At 42.5% G+C, this 17,394-nt stretch overlaps 1 protein-coding gene across 1 annotated transcript in view; it reads left to right on the forward strand.

Moving 5' to 3' along the window:
• LOC115829713 (NACHT, LRR and PYD domains-containing protein 12-like) overlaps positions 1–17,394 on the forward strand; it is a 135,811-nt gene that overhangs the window by 49,508 nt on the left and 68,909 nt on the right. Inside the window, exons 11-13 of the mRNA XM_030793881.1 lie at positions 6,172–6,345; positions 7,958–8,131; positions 8,833–9,006. Coding sequence (XP_030649741.1) covers positions 6,172–6,345; positions 7,958–8,131; positions 8,833–9,006 — 522 coding nt within the window. The remainder of the gene's footprint in view (positions 1–6,171; positions 6,346–7,957; positions 8,132–8,832; positions 9,007–17,394) is intronic.

Genomic DNA, 17,394 nt, shown 5'->3' on the forward strand with positions numbered 1-17,394 from the left:
GGGTCCTGCCCTAGAGATTGTCAAGGCTGTTAGACTGTCTAGTAATGCTGCTAGTGCAGCAGAGTATCTACTAGCAATGGAAAGTGCATTCGGGACATCTGAATCCGGTGAAGATTTGTACTTCGCTTTCCGACTTCTTCGTCAAAATCCTGGTGAAGCTCTATCAGAGTTTCTCCGTCGAATGGAGAGGTCATTGACAAAAGTAGTACAGAAGGGAGGATTGCCACCTGGGCAAGTGGATAGAGCAAGGGTCGAGCAGCTCATCAGAGGGGCTGTAGAGTCTGACATGATGCTGCTTCAGTTAAGGTTGAGAGAAAGAAAAGAATCGCCGCCCACTTTCTTAAGTCTCCTGAATGAGATCCGTGTGGAAGAGGAAAATGAGGCCATAAGGCGCAAGCTGAATGCCACTGTGAAGCCTGTGCTCCCTCAAGATTCTTTACAGCCGAGCCAAACTGAGATCCAAGAGCTAAGAACTGAGGTTAAAGAGCTGCGTGCCAGACTAGAAGGGTCACGTAACCCGCCGGCAGTGCCCAAAGCCCCAGAACCTAAAGTGAAGTGTTCCCCTAAGAGTGCTGAGGCTCTACCAGACCCTGATGTGCAGGAGTTGAAGAAGCAAGTTCGGCAACTGCAACACCAGTTGACTGTTATGAGTGTAGAACATAGTTCATTGCCAAGGACAAATCCAACTCAGCAGCACACCATGCGTTCCACTGAGAGAGGTAGGCCTTCTGTGAGCAATGATGATTATTTTTGTTATCGTTGCGGAGGTGATGGACACATTGCGAGCAGGTGTCAAGATCCAGAGAACCCCTCACAGGTGATTTGGAAGCTCATCCGTTCGCTAAGGAGGGTCAAGAGTGGGAAAACTTAGCGAAGTCAAACCCAGTCTGAGAACGCAGATGATACCTGTTTTTCTAAAAAAGGCCATGTTAGTGCAGTTGTACCAAGAAATCTCCCTAGTGGCCTGGTAGGTCCTGCCTCCACTATTTCTGTCAAGGTAAATGGCCACTCATGCAATGCTTTATTGGACAGTGGATCTCAGGTAACCATAATATTTGATACGTGGTACAAGAAATACTTACCGAAGGTACCTATTCACCCTATCACTGGACTAGCGATATGGGGTTTGAGTTCTTCCAGCTACCCTTACCAGGGTTATATCGTAGTAGATATGGAATTTCCAGCCACACTCACAGGAGTGTGTGGGTCTGTTTCAGTGCTAGCCTTAGTGTGTCCTGAGCCTAATGGTCCAGACCATGTCCCTGTCATTATTGGATCGAATGCCAGTTTGTTCCAAAGGTTAGCAGCTCTGTGCAAAGACACTGATGTTTCAGAGCAAGCGCACTCTTTGAGAGTCTTACCACAGACACCAAAGGTGAGACTTCCACATACTCAAGAGATGGACCTGGATGAGCCCATTGGTGATGTCAGGTGGATGGGCCCAGGCCCTTTAGTTGTTCCTGCTGCAGGTGATAGATCTGCCATCTGCAAGGTTGAATGTCAGAAGCCCTTGAAAAAAGACATTGTTATGGTTGAATCTCCACCTTCTTTGGCATTACCTGCTGGAGTGCTCATTCAGCCTGTGGTGTTACCATCTTCAGCACTGAATGTCAATAGCTTCCAAGTACTGATAAAAAAGGAGACTTTGAGAGAAGCCACCATGTTGGCTGGTACAGTCATTGCCCATGTGTATCCTACTGACACCGTTACTACTGCGCAGAGACCTGAATCTTCATCTAAGGTCATTGATGAACAATTATTTGATTTTGGTAACTCTCCCATTCCAGAGGCCTGGGAAAAGAGATTGCGCCAGAAGCTGTCTGAAAGGGGCAATGTGTTCTCATTAGATGAATGGGATGTAGGGCTTGCTAAGGGGGTGGAGCACCACATTAGACTGAGTGACCCCAGACCATTCAGAGAACAATCCAGGCGCATAGCCCCTGCGGACATAGATGACGTGCGCCGCCACTTGAAAGACCTGTTGGCAGCAGGCATCATCAAGGAGTCAAGGAGTCCTTATGCGTCGCCCATAGTGATTGTCAGGAAGAAAAACGGTGGTGTGCGCATGTGTGTTGATTACCGCACTTTGAACAGTAGAACAATCCCTGATCAGTACACCACTCCATGGACTGACGATGCTTTAGATTGTCTCTCTGGCAGTAAATGGTTCTCTGTCTTGGACCTACGGAGTGGGTACTACCAGATTCCCATGGCTGACGAAGATAAAGAAAAAACTGCCTTTATATGCCCTTTAGGATTCTATCAGTTTGAGCGGATGCCGCAGGGAATCACAGGAGCCCCAGCAACGTTTCAGTGGCTGATGGAGAGAGCCGTGGGGGACATGCATCTACTCCAGGTCATTGTCTATCTTCATGACATCATAGTATTCGGCCGTACCCTAGAGGAGCATGAAGAAAGACTGCTGAAAGTCCTTGACAGACTGGAAGAGTGTGGCCTGAAAATATCCCTGGATAAGTGCCAGTTGTGTCAGCCACAAGTGAACTATGTTGGACATATTGTGTCCGCATCAGGAATAGCCACAGATCCAGAGAAAGTGAGTGTGGTTAATAATTGGAAGATGCCCACTGACCTCAAATCTTTAAGATCATTCCTAGGATTCTGTGGCTACTACCGGCATTTTATCAAGAACTATTCTGCTATAGTCCGACCACTCACAGAGCTTACAAGGGGTCACCGTCCAGTTAAGAATGGACGTAAGGTTAATCGAGAGGAGCAGAAGTCCTATTTCAAAGAAGGAGAGCCTTTTGGGGAGCGCTGGGACAAGGAGTGTACCAAGGCATTTCACAACATCATTTATTGCCTCACACATGCCCCAGTGTTGGCGTTCGCTGACCCCTCAAAGCCCTATGTGCTCCATGGAGATGCTAGTTTGAATGGCTTAGGTGCTGTTCTCTATCAAGAACACACTGAGGGTCTGAGGCCCGTTGCGTTTGCGAGCTGCAAGCTAAGTTCCCCAGAGCAGCGCTATCCCATTCATCAATTGGAATTTCTGGCATTGAAATGGGCGGTCGTGGATAAGTTTCACGATTACCTGTATGGAGCAAAGTTTACGGTGAGAACGGATAATAATCCGCTCACTTACATCCTGACTAGTGCCAAACTGAATGCAACCGGTCATAGGTGGCTGTCAGCCCTTGCCACTTATGATTTCAATATCCAGTATCGTCCAGGGCGACAGAATGTTGACGCTGACTTGCTGTCACGTCATTTGCCTACTACTGATATGTCGCCTGATTGGACAGAGATACCTTCCCCTGGGGTTAAAGCCATTTGCCAGATAGCTGTCCCATTGAAGAGAGCAGAACCGGACAGACGACTTATTGACCAGTTAGGAGCCCCTGATCATAGTGTTCCAGATGTCTATGTTTGTCCAACACAGTTAGAAATGAGTCAGTTGGAACAGCTGAGCCACCATGACTTGAGAGAAGCTCAAGAACAAGATCCAGTCATTGGTATAGTGAAAAAAGCAGTGGAGACTGGCCAGTTGCTGTCCATGGCTAAGAGTCAAGACCCAAGTATGGTGTTACTGCAAAGACAAGGTCCTAAGTTGGTTGTGAAGAGGCATCTCCTGTATAGGATGGTGAAGAGGCAATCTGGAGGTGAGATACAACAGCTCGTCTTACCAGAAAAGTACCGTCAGATGGTCATGAGGTCCCTCCATGATGACTCTGGGCACCTTGGAGTTGAACGAACAACCAAGCTCCTAAAAGATAGATTTTATTGGCCCAGAATGACTACTGAGATTGAGAATTATGTTAAGAACTGTGGAAGGTGTATCACTAGAAAATCACTTCCACAACGAGCTGCTCCTTTGAGTCAAATCAAGAGTGATGGACCCCTAGATTTGGTATGTATAGACTTCCTGTCTATTGAGCCTGACTCTAAAGGGATTACAAATGTGTTGGTCATAACGGATCATTTTACTCGGTATAACCAAGCCTTCCCATGCAGAGATCAGAGAGCCCTGACTGTAGCCAAGACCTTGTTTGAAAAATTCTTTGTTCATTATGGATTACCTTCACGTATCCATTCAGATCAGGGACGAGACTTCGAAAGTCGCCTTATAAAGGAACTTCTAGGGATGCTGGGAATCCGCAAGTCTCGAACATCGCCCTACCACCCGCAAGGTGATGCACAGCCAGAACGATTCAATCGGACATTATTGTCCATGTTAGGGACTCTGGATCCTGCCAAACGGTCACAGTGGAGTCAGAACATTAGCCAATTGGTCCACGCGTATAATTGTACAAAGAATGAGGCTACTGGCTATTCGCCTTATCTTCTTATGTTTGGAAGAGAAGCCCGTCTGCCAGTTGATGTCTGCTTTAGCACTTCTGCTGATGGGAAAGAAGAGGTGAAGTACCAGCAGTATGTAGAGAACATGAAGAGAGACCTACAAAATGCATATAGACTGGCCTCTGAAGCTTCACAGAAGAATCATGAGAGGAATAAGAGACTATTTGATAAGAGAGTGAGACACCATACTCTGGAAGAAGGAGATAGGGTATTGATAAAGAATCTTGGTTTGACTGGCAAACACAAGTTACAGGACAGGTGGAATTCTGTACCATATATTGTGGTGGAAAAGTTCCCAGACTTACCAGTGTACCGACTGAAACCAGAACGGGGTATGGGAGGTATACGAACTCTTCACAGAGACCATCTGTTACCAATCAGAGAGTCTGTGAGGTTGTTGCCCTCCGAAGAGAACAGACAGAGCTCTCATCAACCGGTGACTAGAGCCCAGATCGAACAGACAGGGAAGGAAGGGAACAAGGAAGGATGTGACTCCGTTTAGTAAAAAAGAAACTTTCATGCTGTGCAGACTTTGTTGTAGACCATCATAAGGTGATTTAAAAAAAACAACGTAATTTTCATTTGTAATCATTTGTAATCATGTAACAGATATGACAATCAGATCTTTCAAGCACAGTACATTGGTCTGAATGCTTATACTTTTGACCCATCAACACCATGAAACATTCTTTCTTTCTTTCTTTCTTAAACAACACTGCTTTGCTGACACCCATGCAGAAGTCCTGGCTGGTGCAGTAAGCCAGAGATTCATCAGAACAAGAAAACAAATCGTCTTTCAAATGGCACGATTCCAGCTGTCAATATTGTTTTTACATTGATCATATTGTAGTTGTACTGAAACGTGCGATAAGACCTCGGTATTTCGGACCAGATATTTCTTCATATTTGATCAAATCTGATAGCACGCTATGCCGACTTAAACGCATGACCATGTTTTTTCATACATTGCCAAACATAAAGAATCAACTGTGTAACCACCCAACCAGTATAGACCAATATGGTCTAGTGGATAGGGTTCCAGGCTTTCACCCTGGTGACCTTTGTTCAACCTCTGGTGGGACCGACTCCTGGTATGGGAAGTATGTTTTTTTGCTCTGCGTTGGACTGGTGCACTATCATTCAGTACAACTAGGATATTATGTTATATTCAGCATACATTCTCTCACGCATGTAGCAATACAACGGTTTTCTCACACATGTGCCCTGTCAATCATACCGACCCTGAGAGGGCGGGAAAGGGAAAGATGGAGGGAGGGAGGGTCATCAATCATAGGAGGGCCATCAATCATTTTGATTGACAGTTTGACAGAAAGTATAGGATATATACTACTTGTGCGGTTTTTAACTTCTGAGATTCAGCTGCTGTTACATGAGTTTCTTGTAGTAGGCATATGTCAGCCTGTAATTTGTAACTTCATGTGGAAGATAAAACCCTTAATGATCCCAGAGAAATAGCCATCTTTTGCTTTAATATTTATATCAATCTCTATGCACTCAGATATTGTGAAATGTATATAATGTATATAAAATGTGTATAGAAGAATTGTCTCTGTTTTAGTGAAGGTTTTCATGGGAAGCATTGAGAAAGAAACACATCACCTTGAGAAAGAATCATCCAGCACAGCAGAGTTATCTCTGACACGTGTTTGTGTGTATGTGTGTGTGTGTGTGTGTGTGTGTTTATACCTGTGAATTTTTTTGCTTGTTCACTTAAAACTGCATGCCATGAGGTTTACATGACAACTCAAAAAACTTTTTGTCTCCCATCCTTTTCTCTCTCTCTCTCTCTCTCTCTCTCTCTCTCTCTCTCTCTCTCTCTCTTTCTCTCTGTAGACTGTATGACTGCAGTATAACAGAGGAAGACTGTGCTGCTCTGGCTTCAGCTCTGAGATCAAACCCCTCACACCTGAGAGAGCTGAATCTGAGTGTGAATAAACCAGGAGAATCAGGAGTGAAGTGTCTGTCTGCTTTACTGAAGGATCCACAGTGTAAACTGGAGAAACTGAAGTGAGTAAATATAACCCAGTATGATGTAGCAGAATGTAGTGAACAGTTTTATAGTCTCTACAGGAGAACAGGTTCTTTAAAGATTTACCAAGATTTTTACACTGAGTTTCATACTGCCCAATAACCCTAGATTTTTTCTTTTTGAAATTCAATGTCTTTACACACACATTCTGATTACACACACACACACTTATACATTAGCAAGATTCGTGTTCACAGATTCCATAAGCATTTGCTGTTTTAAATATTAAAAATGGTTTTGTTCACTCTTTTCATAAACGTCTGTAAAGTAATGTCAGTAAAGAGATGCTTGTCATTTTAGCATTTCTCAGGAGGAGATTATGAAAGCAGTTAGTGATTTAAAAAAGAAAAAAGCCCAAGGAATGGGGGCAGAACCACTGAGTTCTATAAAATGTAAACTGAAGAGTTGTCTCTGTTTTAGTGAAGGTTTTCATGGGAAGCATTGAGAAAAAATCATCCAGCACAGCAGAGTTATCTCTGACACGTGTGTGTGTGTGTGTGTGTGTGTGTGTGTGTGTGTGTGTGTGTGTGTATTTGTGTGTAATTGTACTAGTGTAATTTTTTGCTTGTTGACTTTAACACTGCATGCCGTTAGATTTACATGACAACTCAAAAACTTATAATTTCTAGCAGTCATCTCTTTTGTCCTCCCAATCCCCCCCGCCCCCCCGCCCCTCTCTGTAGTCTGTGTGGCAGCAGTATAACAGAGGAAGGCTGTGCTGCTCTGGCTTCAGCTCTGAGATCAAACCCCTCACACCTGAGAGAACTGAATCTGAGTGGGAATAATCTAGGAGACTCAGGAGTGAAGTGTCTGTCTGCTTTACTGAAGGATCCACGGTGTAAACTGGAGAAACTGGAGTGAGTGAACATAACCCAGTATGATGTAGCAGAATGTAATGAACAGAGTTTTATAGTCACTGTAGGAGAACTGGTTCTTTAAAGATATACTGAGATTTTTAAAGTGAGTTTGATACTGGCCATTATCCCCAAATTTTTTTGAACTGCAATGTCTTTACACACACATTCTGATTACACACACACACATACTTATACATTAGCAGGATTCATGTTCACAGATTCCATAAGCATTTGCTGTTTTAAACATTAAAAATTGTTTTATTCACTCTTTTCATAAACGTCTGTAAAGTAATGTCACTAAGGTGTTGGGATGCTTGTGATTTTAGCATTTCTCAGGAGGAGATTATGAAAGCAGTTGGTGATTTAAAAAAATAAAAAAGCCCAGGGAATGAGGACATAACCACTGAGTTATATAAAATGTAAACTGAAGAGTTGTCTCTGTTTTAGTGAAGGTTTTCGTGGGAAGCATTGAGAGAGAAGCACATCACCTTGAGAAAGAATATTCCAGCACAGCAGAGTTATCTCTGACACGTGTGTGTGTGTGTGTGTGTATGTGTGTGTGTGTGTGTGTATTTGTGTGTAATTGTACTAGTGTAATTGTAATTTTTTGCTTGTTGACTTTAACACTGCATGCCATGAGGTGTACATGACAACCAAAAAAATTATAATTTTTATTAACCATCTCTTTTGTCCCTCCCATTCACAACCCCCCCCCCCCTCTCTTTCTCTGTAGTCTGTGTTACTGTAGTATAACAGAGGAAGGCTGTACCGCTCTGGCTTCAGCTCTGAGATCAAACCCCTCACACCTGAGAGACTTGAATCTGAGATGGAATAAACCAGGACAATCAGGAGTGAAGTGTCTGTCTGCTTTACTAGAGGATCCACAGTGTAAACTGGAGAAACTGGAGTGAGTAATCATAACCCAGTATGATGTAGCAAAATGTAATGAACAGAGTTTTATATTCACTACAGGAGTACTGGTTCTTTAAAGATTTACTGAGATTTTTAAAGTGAGTTTGGCCATTAACCCCAAATTTTTTTGAACTGCAATGTCTTTACACACACATTCTGATTACACACACACACACACACACACACACACACACACACACACACACACACACACATACTTATATATTAGCAGGATTCATGTTCACAGATTCCATAAGCATTTGCTGTTTTAAATATTAAAAATGGTTTTGTTCACAGAGATGCATGTGACTATAGCATTTCTCAGGAGGAGGTTATGAAAGCAATTGGTCATGTATGGGAAAAAAAGCATTGAGAAAGAAGCACATCACCTTGAGAAACAATCATCCAGCACAGCTGAGTTATCTCTGACACGTGTGTGTGTATGCGTGCGTGTGTTTTTGCGTGTGTATGCGCGCGTGTGTCTGTGTTTGCGTGTGTGTATTTGTCCCTTTCAGTTTTTGGCTTGTTCACTTTACCACTGCAAGCTATGAGGTTTACATGACAACCAAAAAGCTTAGAGTTTCTAACAACCCTCCCACCTCTCTCTCGCTCTCTCTCTCTCTCTTTGTAATTCTGACATCATTTCTCTTTCCCTCCTAACCCCCCCCCCCCCCCCCCGCCCTTCTCTCTCTGTAGTTTGCGTTACTGTAGTATAACAGGAGAAGGCTGTGATGCTCTGGCTTCAGCTCTGAGATCAAACCCCTCACACCTGAGAGAGCTGGATCTTAGTGGGAATAAACCAGGAGACTCAGGAGTGACGTGTCTGTCTGCTTTACTGAAGGATCCACAGTGTAAACTGGAGAAACTGGAGTGAGTAAACATAACCCAGTATGATGTAGCAGAATGTAGTGAACAGAATTTTATAGTCACTACAGGAGAACAGGTTCTTTAAATATTTACTGAGATTTGTACTGTGAGTTTGTTACTGTCCAAATACCTCATGTTTTTTAACTCCACATTTTCATTCAATACACACACACACACACAAACACACAAGTGTGGCAGAAATGACTCACTGAAATTATCTGAAGTTATCATCTGTTCATACAGACAAAGATACTCTTAGACAATAACAATATTCAGGTTCATAATTTCAGCAGCATTTGATAAATATGGAACTGTTGTTTGAAAAATCTGATTATTAAACACTCCATTCCTAGTATATATATTGGTGAAGACATCAGATGAAGTGTGTGGTATGTTCAAATGAAAATGCTGGTATGGAAGAGCTGTAGATGTTGAGACAGATATAATAAATAACAGTGTTGTTCTTCTCTTACAGATTAGTAGGACTAACTAATAGATACAGCATTTAACACAGATGGTCCAGACAGATGCTATGTGTAATGATGTTGTTTTTCTATTACAGATTTTGACCTTTTAACATTCTGTCAGAAATGAGCTCATCTCCACAGTCTGTTCTCCAGCAGCTGGCTGTGGAAACACACCTGAGTGTGTTTAGTCATTAACACACTTGGATCCACTCTTACTAATCAACAGGAGCTACAGTAACAGGCAGTGTGACTGTATTTGACACAGAGAGAAACTGACACTGCTCCACTGTCCAGTTCTCCCCCCTTAAACTATGTTCTTCTCTATAGAGGAGTGAGAGAATCACTGCTCAGCCCTGGAGGAGACAACTCCAACCCCAGAGACCCTCACTGAGCCCCTGGTGGGAGCCAGACCATCACTAATCACCCAGACCGGTGCCAAGCTTTTGTTTATTGCCTTTGTGATCTGTGGGTTTGGTGGCTGAAAGAAATGGTCTGTCGTGGTCTATGCTGCAGTTTGTCTCCTTGTATTGTCTTGACTCCGCCCATACTGTGGCCCCACCTTGACCTGTGACACAGCATGAAATAATATGGTGGTGATGTCTGAAGCAGCCCAGTGACCAGTGGGTTATGGGTTTGAATCCTGATCATGATGACTTTCTGATAATGTGTTCCTGAGTGAAACACTTAACCCCAAGACTGCACCATCGCAAATAACTCTGGATGTATAAAAATCTCAGCCAAGTGAAAATCTGTAAATATAAACTTGACTGGATGGAAGAACAGGACTGATAATCAGAGCTGTTTGAATCATGACTCCTGACCTCAGCAGAGAGAGGACGTCCAGTCACTGTAAGTTGGAGACTGAGAGGGAGGGAAGTGAGTGGAGTGGATATTGACACTTTGAGGCCCCTCAGTGCAGTAGTGGGGCCAGACTGGCTGATCAGACAGGTCTGAGTATTATAATCTCAGCTTTCATCTCTTTGAACTCATACCACATACTGTCATATGTTCCCAAAATACTTTGTACATATTTAATTTGTATGTTTTAGAATGAGAAGTATCTGTTACATACAGCTACATAGATTTTGCTTATTAAACATTTTATTCATGTGCTTTGCAATTCAGAATAATTTAGATATTAGTGTTTAAATCTATGCATTCAGTTTCTGGAGTGTGTGTGTGTGTGGGGGGGGGGGGGTCTTTTCATAATGAGAATTGTGTCAGTTACATTTCTTAACAGATTTTAAAGATTTGGTTTTCACTGATATCTCAAAAGGTGGTGTTAGAAACAGCTGTGATGAGCTTGGGCTGGGAACAGATGAAACACCTGTAACTCTGAATTACTTTGACTTTTCTTTGTTTTCTCTCTAAATCTAATTCATATTGTTTACAGTTGTTTACAGTCTAAATGTATTATATTTCACTGTAACAGTTCATTTTGGTCAGAGCATCTCTGACAGTAAGATGCTGTCAAATATGTCACTGCCCCACAACACTGAACTGAAAGGAAAATAAAGAGAAGAATCATGTTTGACTGGTTTGTTATTATACTGACACTAGTACATTTTCCCAATAAAAACAATAGAAAAAAAGCTATTTTCCATAGTAGATTTTACATATTTAAAAAATATAATGTGTCAGGCAGAAATAATCTATGCTTTTGTGTATTCACCTGGAAACAGATATTTTAGTTCTACAAACATTGTTTCATACTGTCAGGAAAGGACCACGGAGCAGGACACAAGTGCAGAGTAACAGGAAGGATCTTTAATCACAATGAAGGTTTGGTACAAATGGGGCTAACACAGGACTGAAACTAGATATGCATAGGACACAAACAGGGAAACACACAAAACACTCGCTAAAGGTCAACCATTCATCTGGTTAAGACGACCCTCATAAAATGGAGGGCTCTAGGCTTTAAGGCGTCTCACAAATATGAAAAAAAAAAAAAAATTACACAAGAGGAACTGGAATTTTGAGTGGACATCTTTATCATTTTGCAGTATCTGGCAGTGTGAAGTGTTGTGGATGCAGACAGATACCTCATTAGACTGTGTGTATAAACAGGGAAACAGGGGCTGAATGAGTGCTAAGTGCATTGGTGTAAGTTGCTGTTATGAGGGAGGGGGTGTCAGGCAAGAGTAGAGTGGAGACACAGTTTTTTGACCTCTGTCACTCACTCATTTATCTCAGTCTCTTTTTCTCATTAATTATGCTCTCTTGCATCTTGTCCATTGGTTTGATAACTTTGGAATGAACAACGTTCTGCATAAAATATTTTTTGTGTTGAAGTAAACAGTTAAACTTTACTGAGTGATCTCGTGGATAGATTTCTGGATGTGCACTTGGACGAAGGGAGACGGTAGAGCGTCAAACTAAGGCTTCATTCATTGGAACCTACAGCTGTGTATGTTATGTTGGGAAGGTGCAGCTGTGTGTGACACCGAACACCTAACATTTACCACGACAAATAACCGCAAAAGGCCGCTCAAGGCCACTCCCCAGTGTTCTATATGAGAGCAGGGGTAAACTGTTCTAGTGGAACATAAATGAAAATCATCGAATGATAAACACTTTTCCATCGCAAAACACACCTGGAGAATGGCTGGAACGCAGTGACAGCACGCAAGACAAATTACTGTTACAGAGGCTGTTGCATCCAGATCTGTTGTAAGAGTTGAAAGAACCAAAGTGAGTTGGATTACATATGCAGGGTTAGTGGTAACATTAGTGTAGTTTATCACTATGTGACTGAGGCGCGTGCTTTTCTGTTTGCGTGACAAACTGTGTGTCTGTGTGTGCACTTATGCATGCGTCTGTGATGAAAAAAATAGCTGGAGAATACAGAAGTCTCAAATAACATGGGGTGAAAGCCTATTCAAAACATCAACTAAAGAAAAAAAATTGCAACTATTTTTGCAATTTTCACTTGCTCCCATAATTTTACTGCAAAAAGACGCCCAAGAACATCGCAACATGCATCGCAATTTTTTTTTAGAAAAGCTGAAGCTAAATCACTCATTTTCAATTACAAAAAAACGCCCGCGAAGTCCTGGATGGACTGCTTAACACAATAGCTTTCTCATTTAGAAACCACCAAGCTGCCACTAGAGGTCACTTTATCTCAAATTTGTGTTAAATATTCTTAATATATAAAATTGAAATTTAAAAAAAAAAATTATTGTCAGTTGCCTTTGCCATGTACGATGTTGTGTAGGCTGCTTGAACATAAACCTGAACCCAGGCTGACAGTCTGGTCCAGGGTAATGAAGAGCGTTGTCACACTGGGGCTGATAGTTCTATGGGTGGAGTGTATGGAGGATGATCTGTGAGAGGAGACTGTGTAAGTAACAGTCTCAATCAGGGATGAGTTCATCTGGAAAGAACAGGGACCAAAGTGTCTGTCAGTGGGAGCTGGAGTAATGGGGTTTCCAGGACAGCGGCTCTAATAAGTTCCTCAGGATGTCAGGTATTAAAGGACAGAAGCATAGGACACGCCCTTCAGAGGGTGTCACAGGTAAACGATGAAACACCTGATGATGAAGGGCAATCTCCTGAGGATAGAGTGAAGAGCAGTAAACCAATCAGCTGTCAGTAAATGAAAAACAAATCATTCAAACTTTACTTAATCAATCTGAATTTCTGTATAGCCAGACTTTGTCTGGTCTACCACACATATATGTATTCACTGTATACTGGCAGGGCTATGGTCTATGTACATATATAGTAGCATATTTTACAGGATTTAAATTGACAGTGTGGTGTTCGGAGACAATGTCTCTGACTCCTGAACAAGAGACTACAAGAGTTAATGTGGTTCAGTCAGACGATACCATTCACCTGAGTGAAACTCACAAACAAATGATCCAGAGACAATGTCATGTTTCTGGCCACTGACAGAACCAACACTGCACTCTGTTCTCAGTTTGTAATGAAACAGACTCAGGATGAAACAGGCTCTCTATATGTGTGTGTGTTTTCAGAGGAACTCTCAGAGAGTGAGAGAAGTGTAGGGCGAACATATGTGAGTAAATCAGTGACATCTTCATGGCATCATCACTGAAGCTGTGTGTACTGTAATTCTCAGCACAGTTTGGTAACAAAGCTTAAGAGCTGTTCTTTACAGTAGACTTACAGTAGACCTCTGAGAAAACACTGATTCAGCCACCTGCTTATGGAAAACACTTACAGCATATAGGCCCAGTCAAAGATACAGAACCAGTCAAAGATACAGAACCAGTCAAAGATACAGACCCAGTCAAAGATACAGGACCAGTCAAAGATACAGACCCAGTCAAAGATACAGGCCCAGTCAAAGATACTGATCCAGTCAAAGATATAGGCCCAGTCAAAGATACAGAACCAGTCAAAGATACAGATCCAGTCAAAGATATAGGCCCAGTCAAAGATACAGACCCAAAGATACAGGCCCAGTCCAAGATACAGGCCCAGTAAAGGATACAGACCCAGTCAAAGATACAGAACCAGTCAAATGAGTATGATGCTGTTGTTATTATTATTTTTTTTCCAGACAATTCTGGAACTGTACTAAAATCACCAACCACATTGATTTTAAATGCCTGAGGAGGGTGTATGGTTTGAAGTGTGGAGGTGGAGGAGAAACAGAGAAAAAACTCTGGCCACTGTGCTGGAGTAGATCTCCCTGTGTAGAGAGAACATCAGTCTCTCTGCAGCTTTCAGTAACCAAGGCCTCCTCCATCACCATGTTCACTGTATATAACACATCTATTTACTTTTCTCCACCACATTCATCACGTCTCTCTGTTCTCCACATGACAGATCAGAATCAGCCACCACAGACTGTACACACTGTCTTCTCTTTTCCCTCACACAGATCAGAATCACTCACCACAGACTGTACACACTGTCTTCTCTTTTCCCTCACACAGATCAGAATCAAACACCACAGACTGTACACACTGTCTTCTCTTTTCCCTCACACAGATCAGAATCACTCACCACAGACTGTACACACTGTCTTCTCTTTTCTATTACACAGATCAGAATCAACCGTCACAGACTGTATACACTGTCTTCTCTTTTCCCTCACACAGATCAGAATCAAACACCACAGACTGTACACACTGTCTACTCTTTTCCCTCACACAGATCAGAGTCACTCACCACAGACTGTACACACTGTCTTCTCTTTTCTCTCTCCTCATTTTTAACCTTTAACCTTTCTTCATCACCCTTTTCTCCTTTTTTACTGTCCTCCCTTTTCATTATTTTGCTTTTTCAGTCTTTCCATTTCTTTTCTTTTCTCACTTCTTCTTTCTTTGGTTTTTAGTGTTGTCATTTTGTCTCACATATTTGGCCTTTGTATAAAATACTGTAAAACTGCAGTAAAACAAACAAAAATAAGAACTCTGTGTGTTTTATTTCTCCTTTTTGTGCCCGTGCAGGATTGAATTCTCTAATGCATTACTTACGTATGGGCAAAAGCACATTTTCTGTCTTGTGATTATCAGAGCAATGTCTTTAATTAATTCCTCTACCGTGAAATGCTGTTAAAAGTCTCTCAGGGAGATTCAGTCACGGGCTGTGGGCAGAAACCTGAGGCAGACTGAGATCCAGGCCCTCACTGTACTGTAGAGGGGATCAGGGATCATCTGTGAGACAGAGCACAGAGTGTGTGAGACTCCAGTAGATCTTCTCAGGTGTGTTACTGAGAAACACAGGAGTCTCTCAGGGAGCTGTTCTCTCCTCTAGAGCTGTGAAATACTGCACCACACAGACCAGGATTCAAAACGGAAGAGTTTTCTAAATCTGAAAATTTTGAAGTACATGCTTATTATCAAAAATGGCAAATGTAAACAGTTAATCTTTAATCAGAAAGGTTATCATGAGTTCACGGTGTCACTTCTTAGTAAAATAAAAAGATAATGATTGCTACGACCCCGTCTAGGGTGGGGTGAACATAAATGAGTGGGAGAAACGTCCTTCTCCTGCCGCCTGAGTGAACCCAAAAAAAACACCAATACCGAAACCGATATAAAATAGTCAGCCTGTTTTTATTACTATATATATATATATATATATATATATATATATAAAACTATGTACAAACGCAAAAGACTTCAGGGGTGAGCCAGGCCAAAACAATAAACAAAACACATCTAACTAATAGGAAAAGGGGAATAACCTACAAACGAATACCAAAGTAAAGACAAATTCGACTTTCCTTCCTAACTAATATAAACAGGAGAAAATACGTTTTAAACGGAAATGGCACTCACCCCCTACGTGTGCTGACTATAAAAAGCAAACACAAAAGAAACCAACACGAAGAATGCACTATTTACACCTATTTACACATTTTACTGGATGTGGACTCACGAGTCCACATCATTGCCACAAGAGCTCACAAAATATAACAACGACGTGGCAGCAGGAGTTCAAATGGGAGGTTCCGCGCCAGATGTGTAGCCGTCGTCTTTTAAACTTTCCCTCGGATGTTCCCCAGCCAATGGTGATCCGCCAGCAAACCTGAAAAGAAAATGGGGCGGGGAGCGAAAGGGAGACATAGAGACAGAGGGAACACCCGAGCGGTAACAAAACTACGTCCGAGGACGTAACACCCCCACACACAAAAGCACACATCAATGTTGGTTTACACATACCAAACTTCGTCGACGCAGTCATACTGTACACACCACGATAATACAATACTCCCACTTACACTTTCAGGTGCGGGATAAAGCGTCCGCCACAACATTTTCAGACCCTTTTTTGTGTTTAATGTCTAGCGGAAAAGATTGTGCTAGTAAAGACCACCTCATCAGTCTCTGATTTGCATTGCACATGCGACTTAAGAACACCAGCGGGTTGTGATCAGTATAGACTGAGATAGGGAGAGTGCTGGACCCAAGATACACCTCAAACTGCTGCAGCGCAAGCAGGAGGGCAAGCGTCTCCTTCTCAATAGTGCTATAATGAAGCTGATGCTTGGTGAACTTTTTTGAGTAGAAACTGACAGGGTGATCGATACCGTGAGAGTCTTCCTGTAATAAAACCGCACCAGCGCCAGTAGCGCTGGCATCTACCTCCAGTTTGAACGGCCGCGTAAAATCAGGAGCGGCAAGCACTGGCGTGTTACACAGGAGAGACTTTACTGAATTAAAAGCACACTGACACTCTGTCGTCCACACCAACTCCTTATCTGCTCTGAGTAGATCAGTGAGCGGGGATACAACGCTGGAAAAATTTCGGCAGAAAGCTCTGTAATAGCCGGCCATGCCTAAAAACCTACGTAACTCTCGCCGCGTTTTGGGCACGGGGAAATTCACAATCGCAGAGACCTTAGCTTCCACAGGTCACACCTGACCTTGACCAACCTCTTTACCTAGATAGGTTACAGTGGCTTTGCCGAACTCGCACTTTGCCAGATTAAGAGTAAGGGAAGCCTCTAGCAGACGCCCAAATACAATGGATAAAATCTGCATGTGCTCAGCCCAGGTAGACGTATACACCACTATATCATCTAAATAGGCTTCGCAGTTCGGCACACCTGCCAGCACCAGGTTCATTAGTCTCTGAAATGTAGCAGGCGCATTTCTAAGACCAAAGGGTAAAACCGTGTACTGTAAAAAACTATCAGGAGTCACGAAAGCAGATATCTCAGAGGCCCGAGGGGTTAATGGTACCTGCCAATAACCCTTCAATAGGTCAAGTTTTGTAACAAAACGCGCAGAACCAACCTTGTCTATACAATCCTCCATACGAGGCAATGGAAAAGAATCAGGTTTGGTTACTGCGTTCACTCTCCGGTAATCAGTGCAAAACCTCACGCTTCCGTCAGGTTTAGGCACCAGGATACAAGGAGAACTCCACGAACTAGAGCTAGGCATAGCAAACCCATTTTCCAATAAGTACTCGACCTCTTTTTGCATCATGGCCT

This window comes from Chanos chanos, chromosome 16 (genome assembly GCF_902362185.1).
Source record: "Chanos chanos chromosome 16, fChaCha1.1, whole genome shotgun sequence".
In the NCBI taxonomy this organism is placed as follows: Eukaryota; Metazoa; Chordata; class Actinopteri; order Gonorynchiformes; family Chanidae; genus Chanos; species Chanos chanos.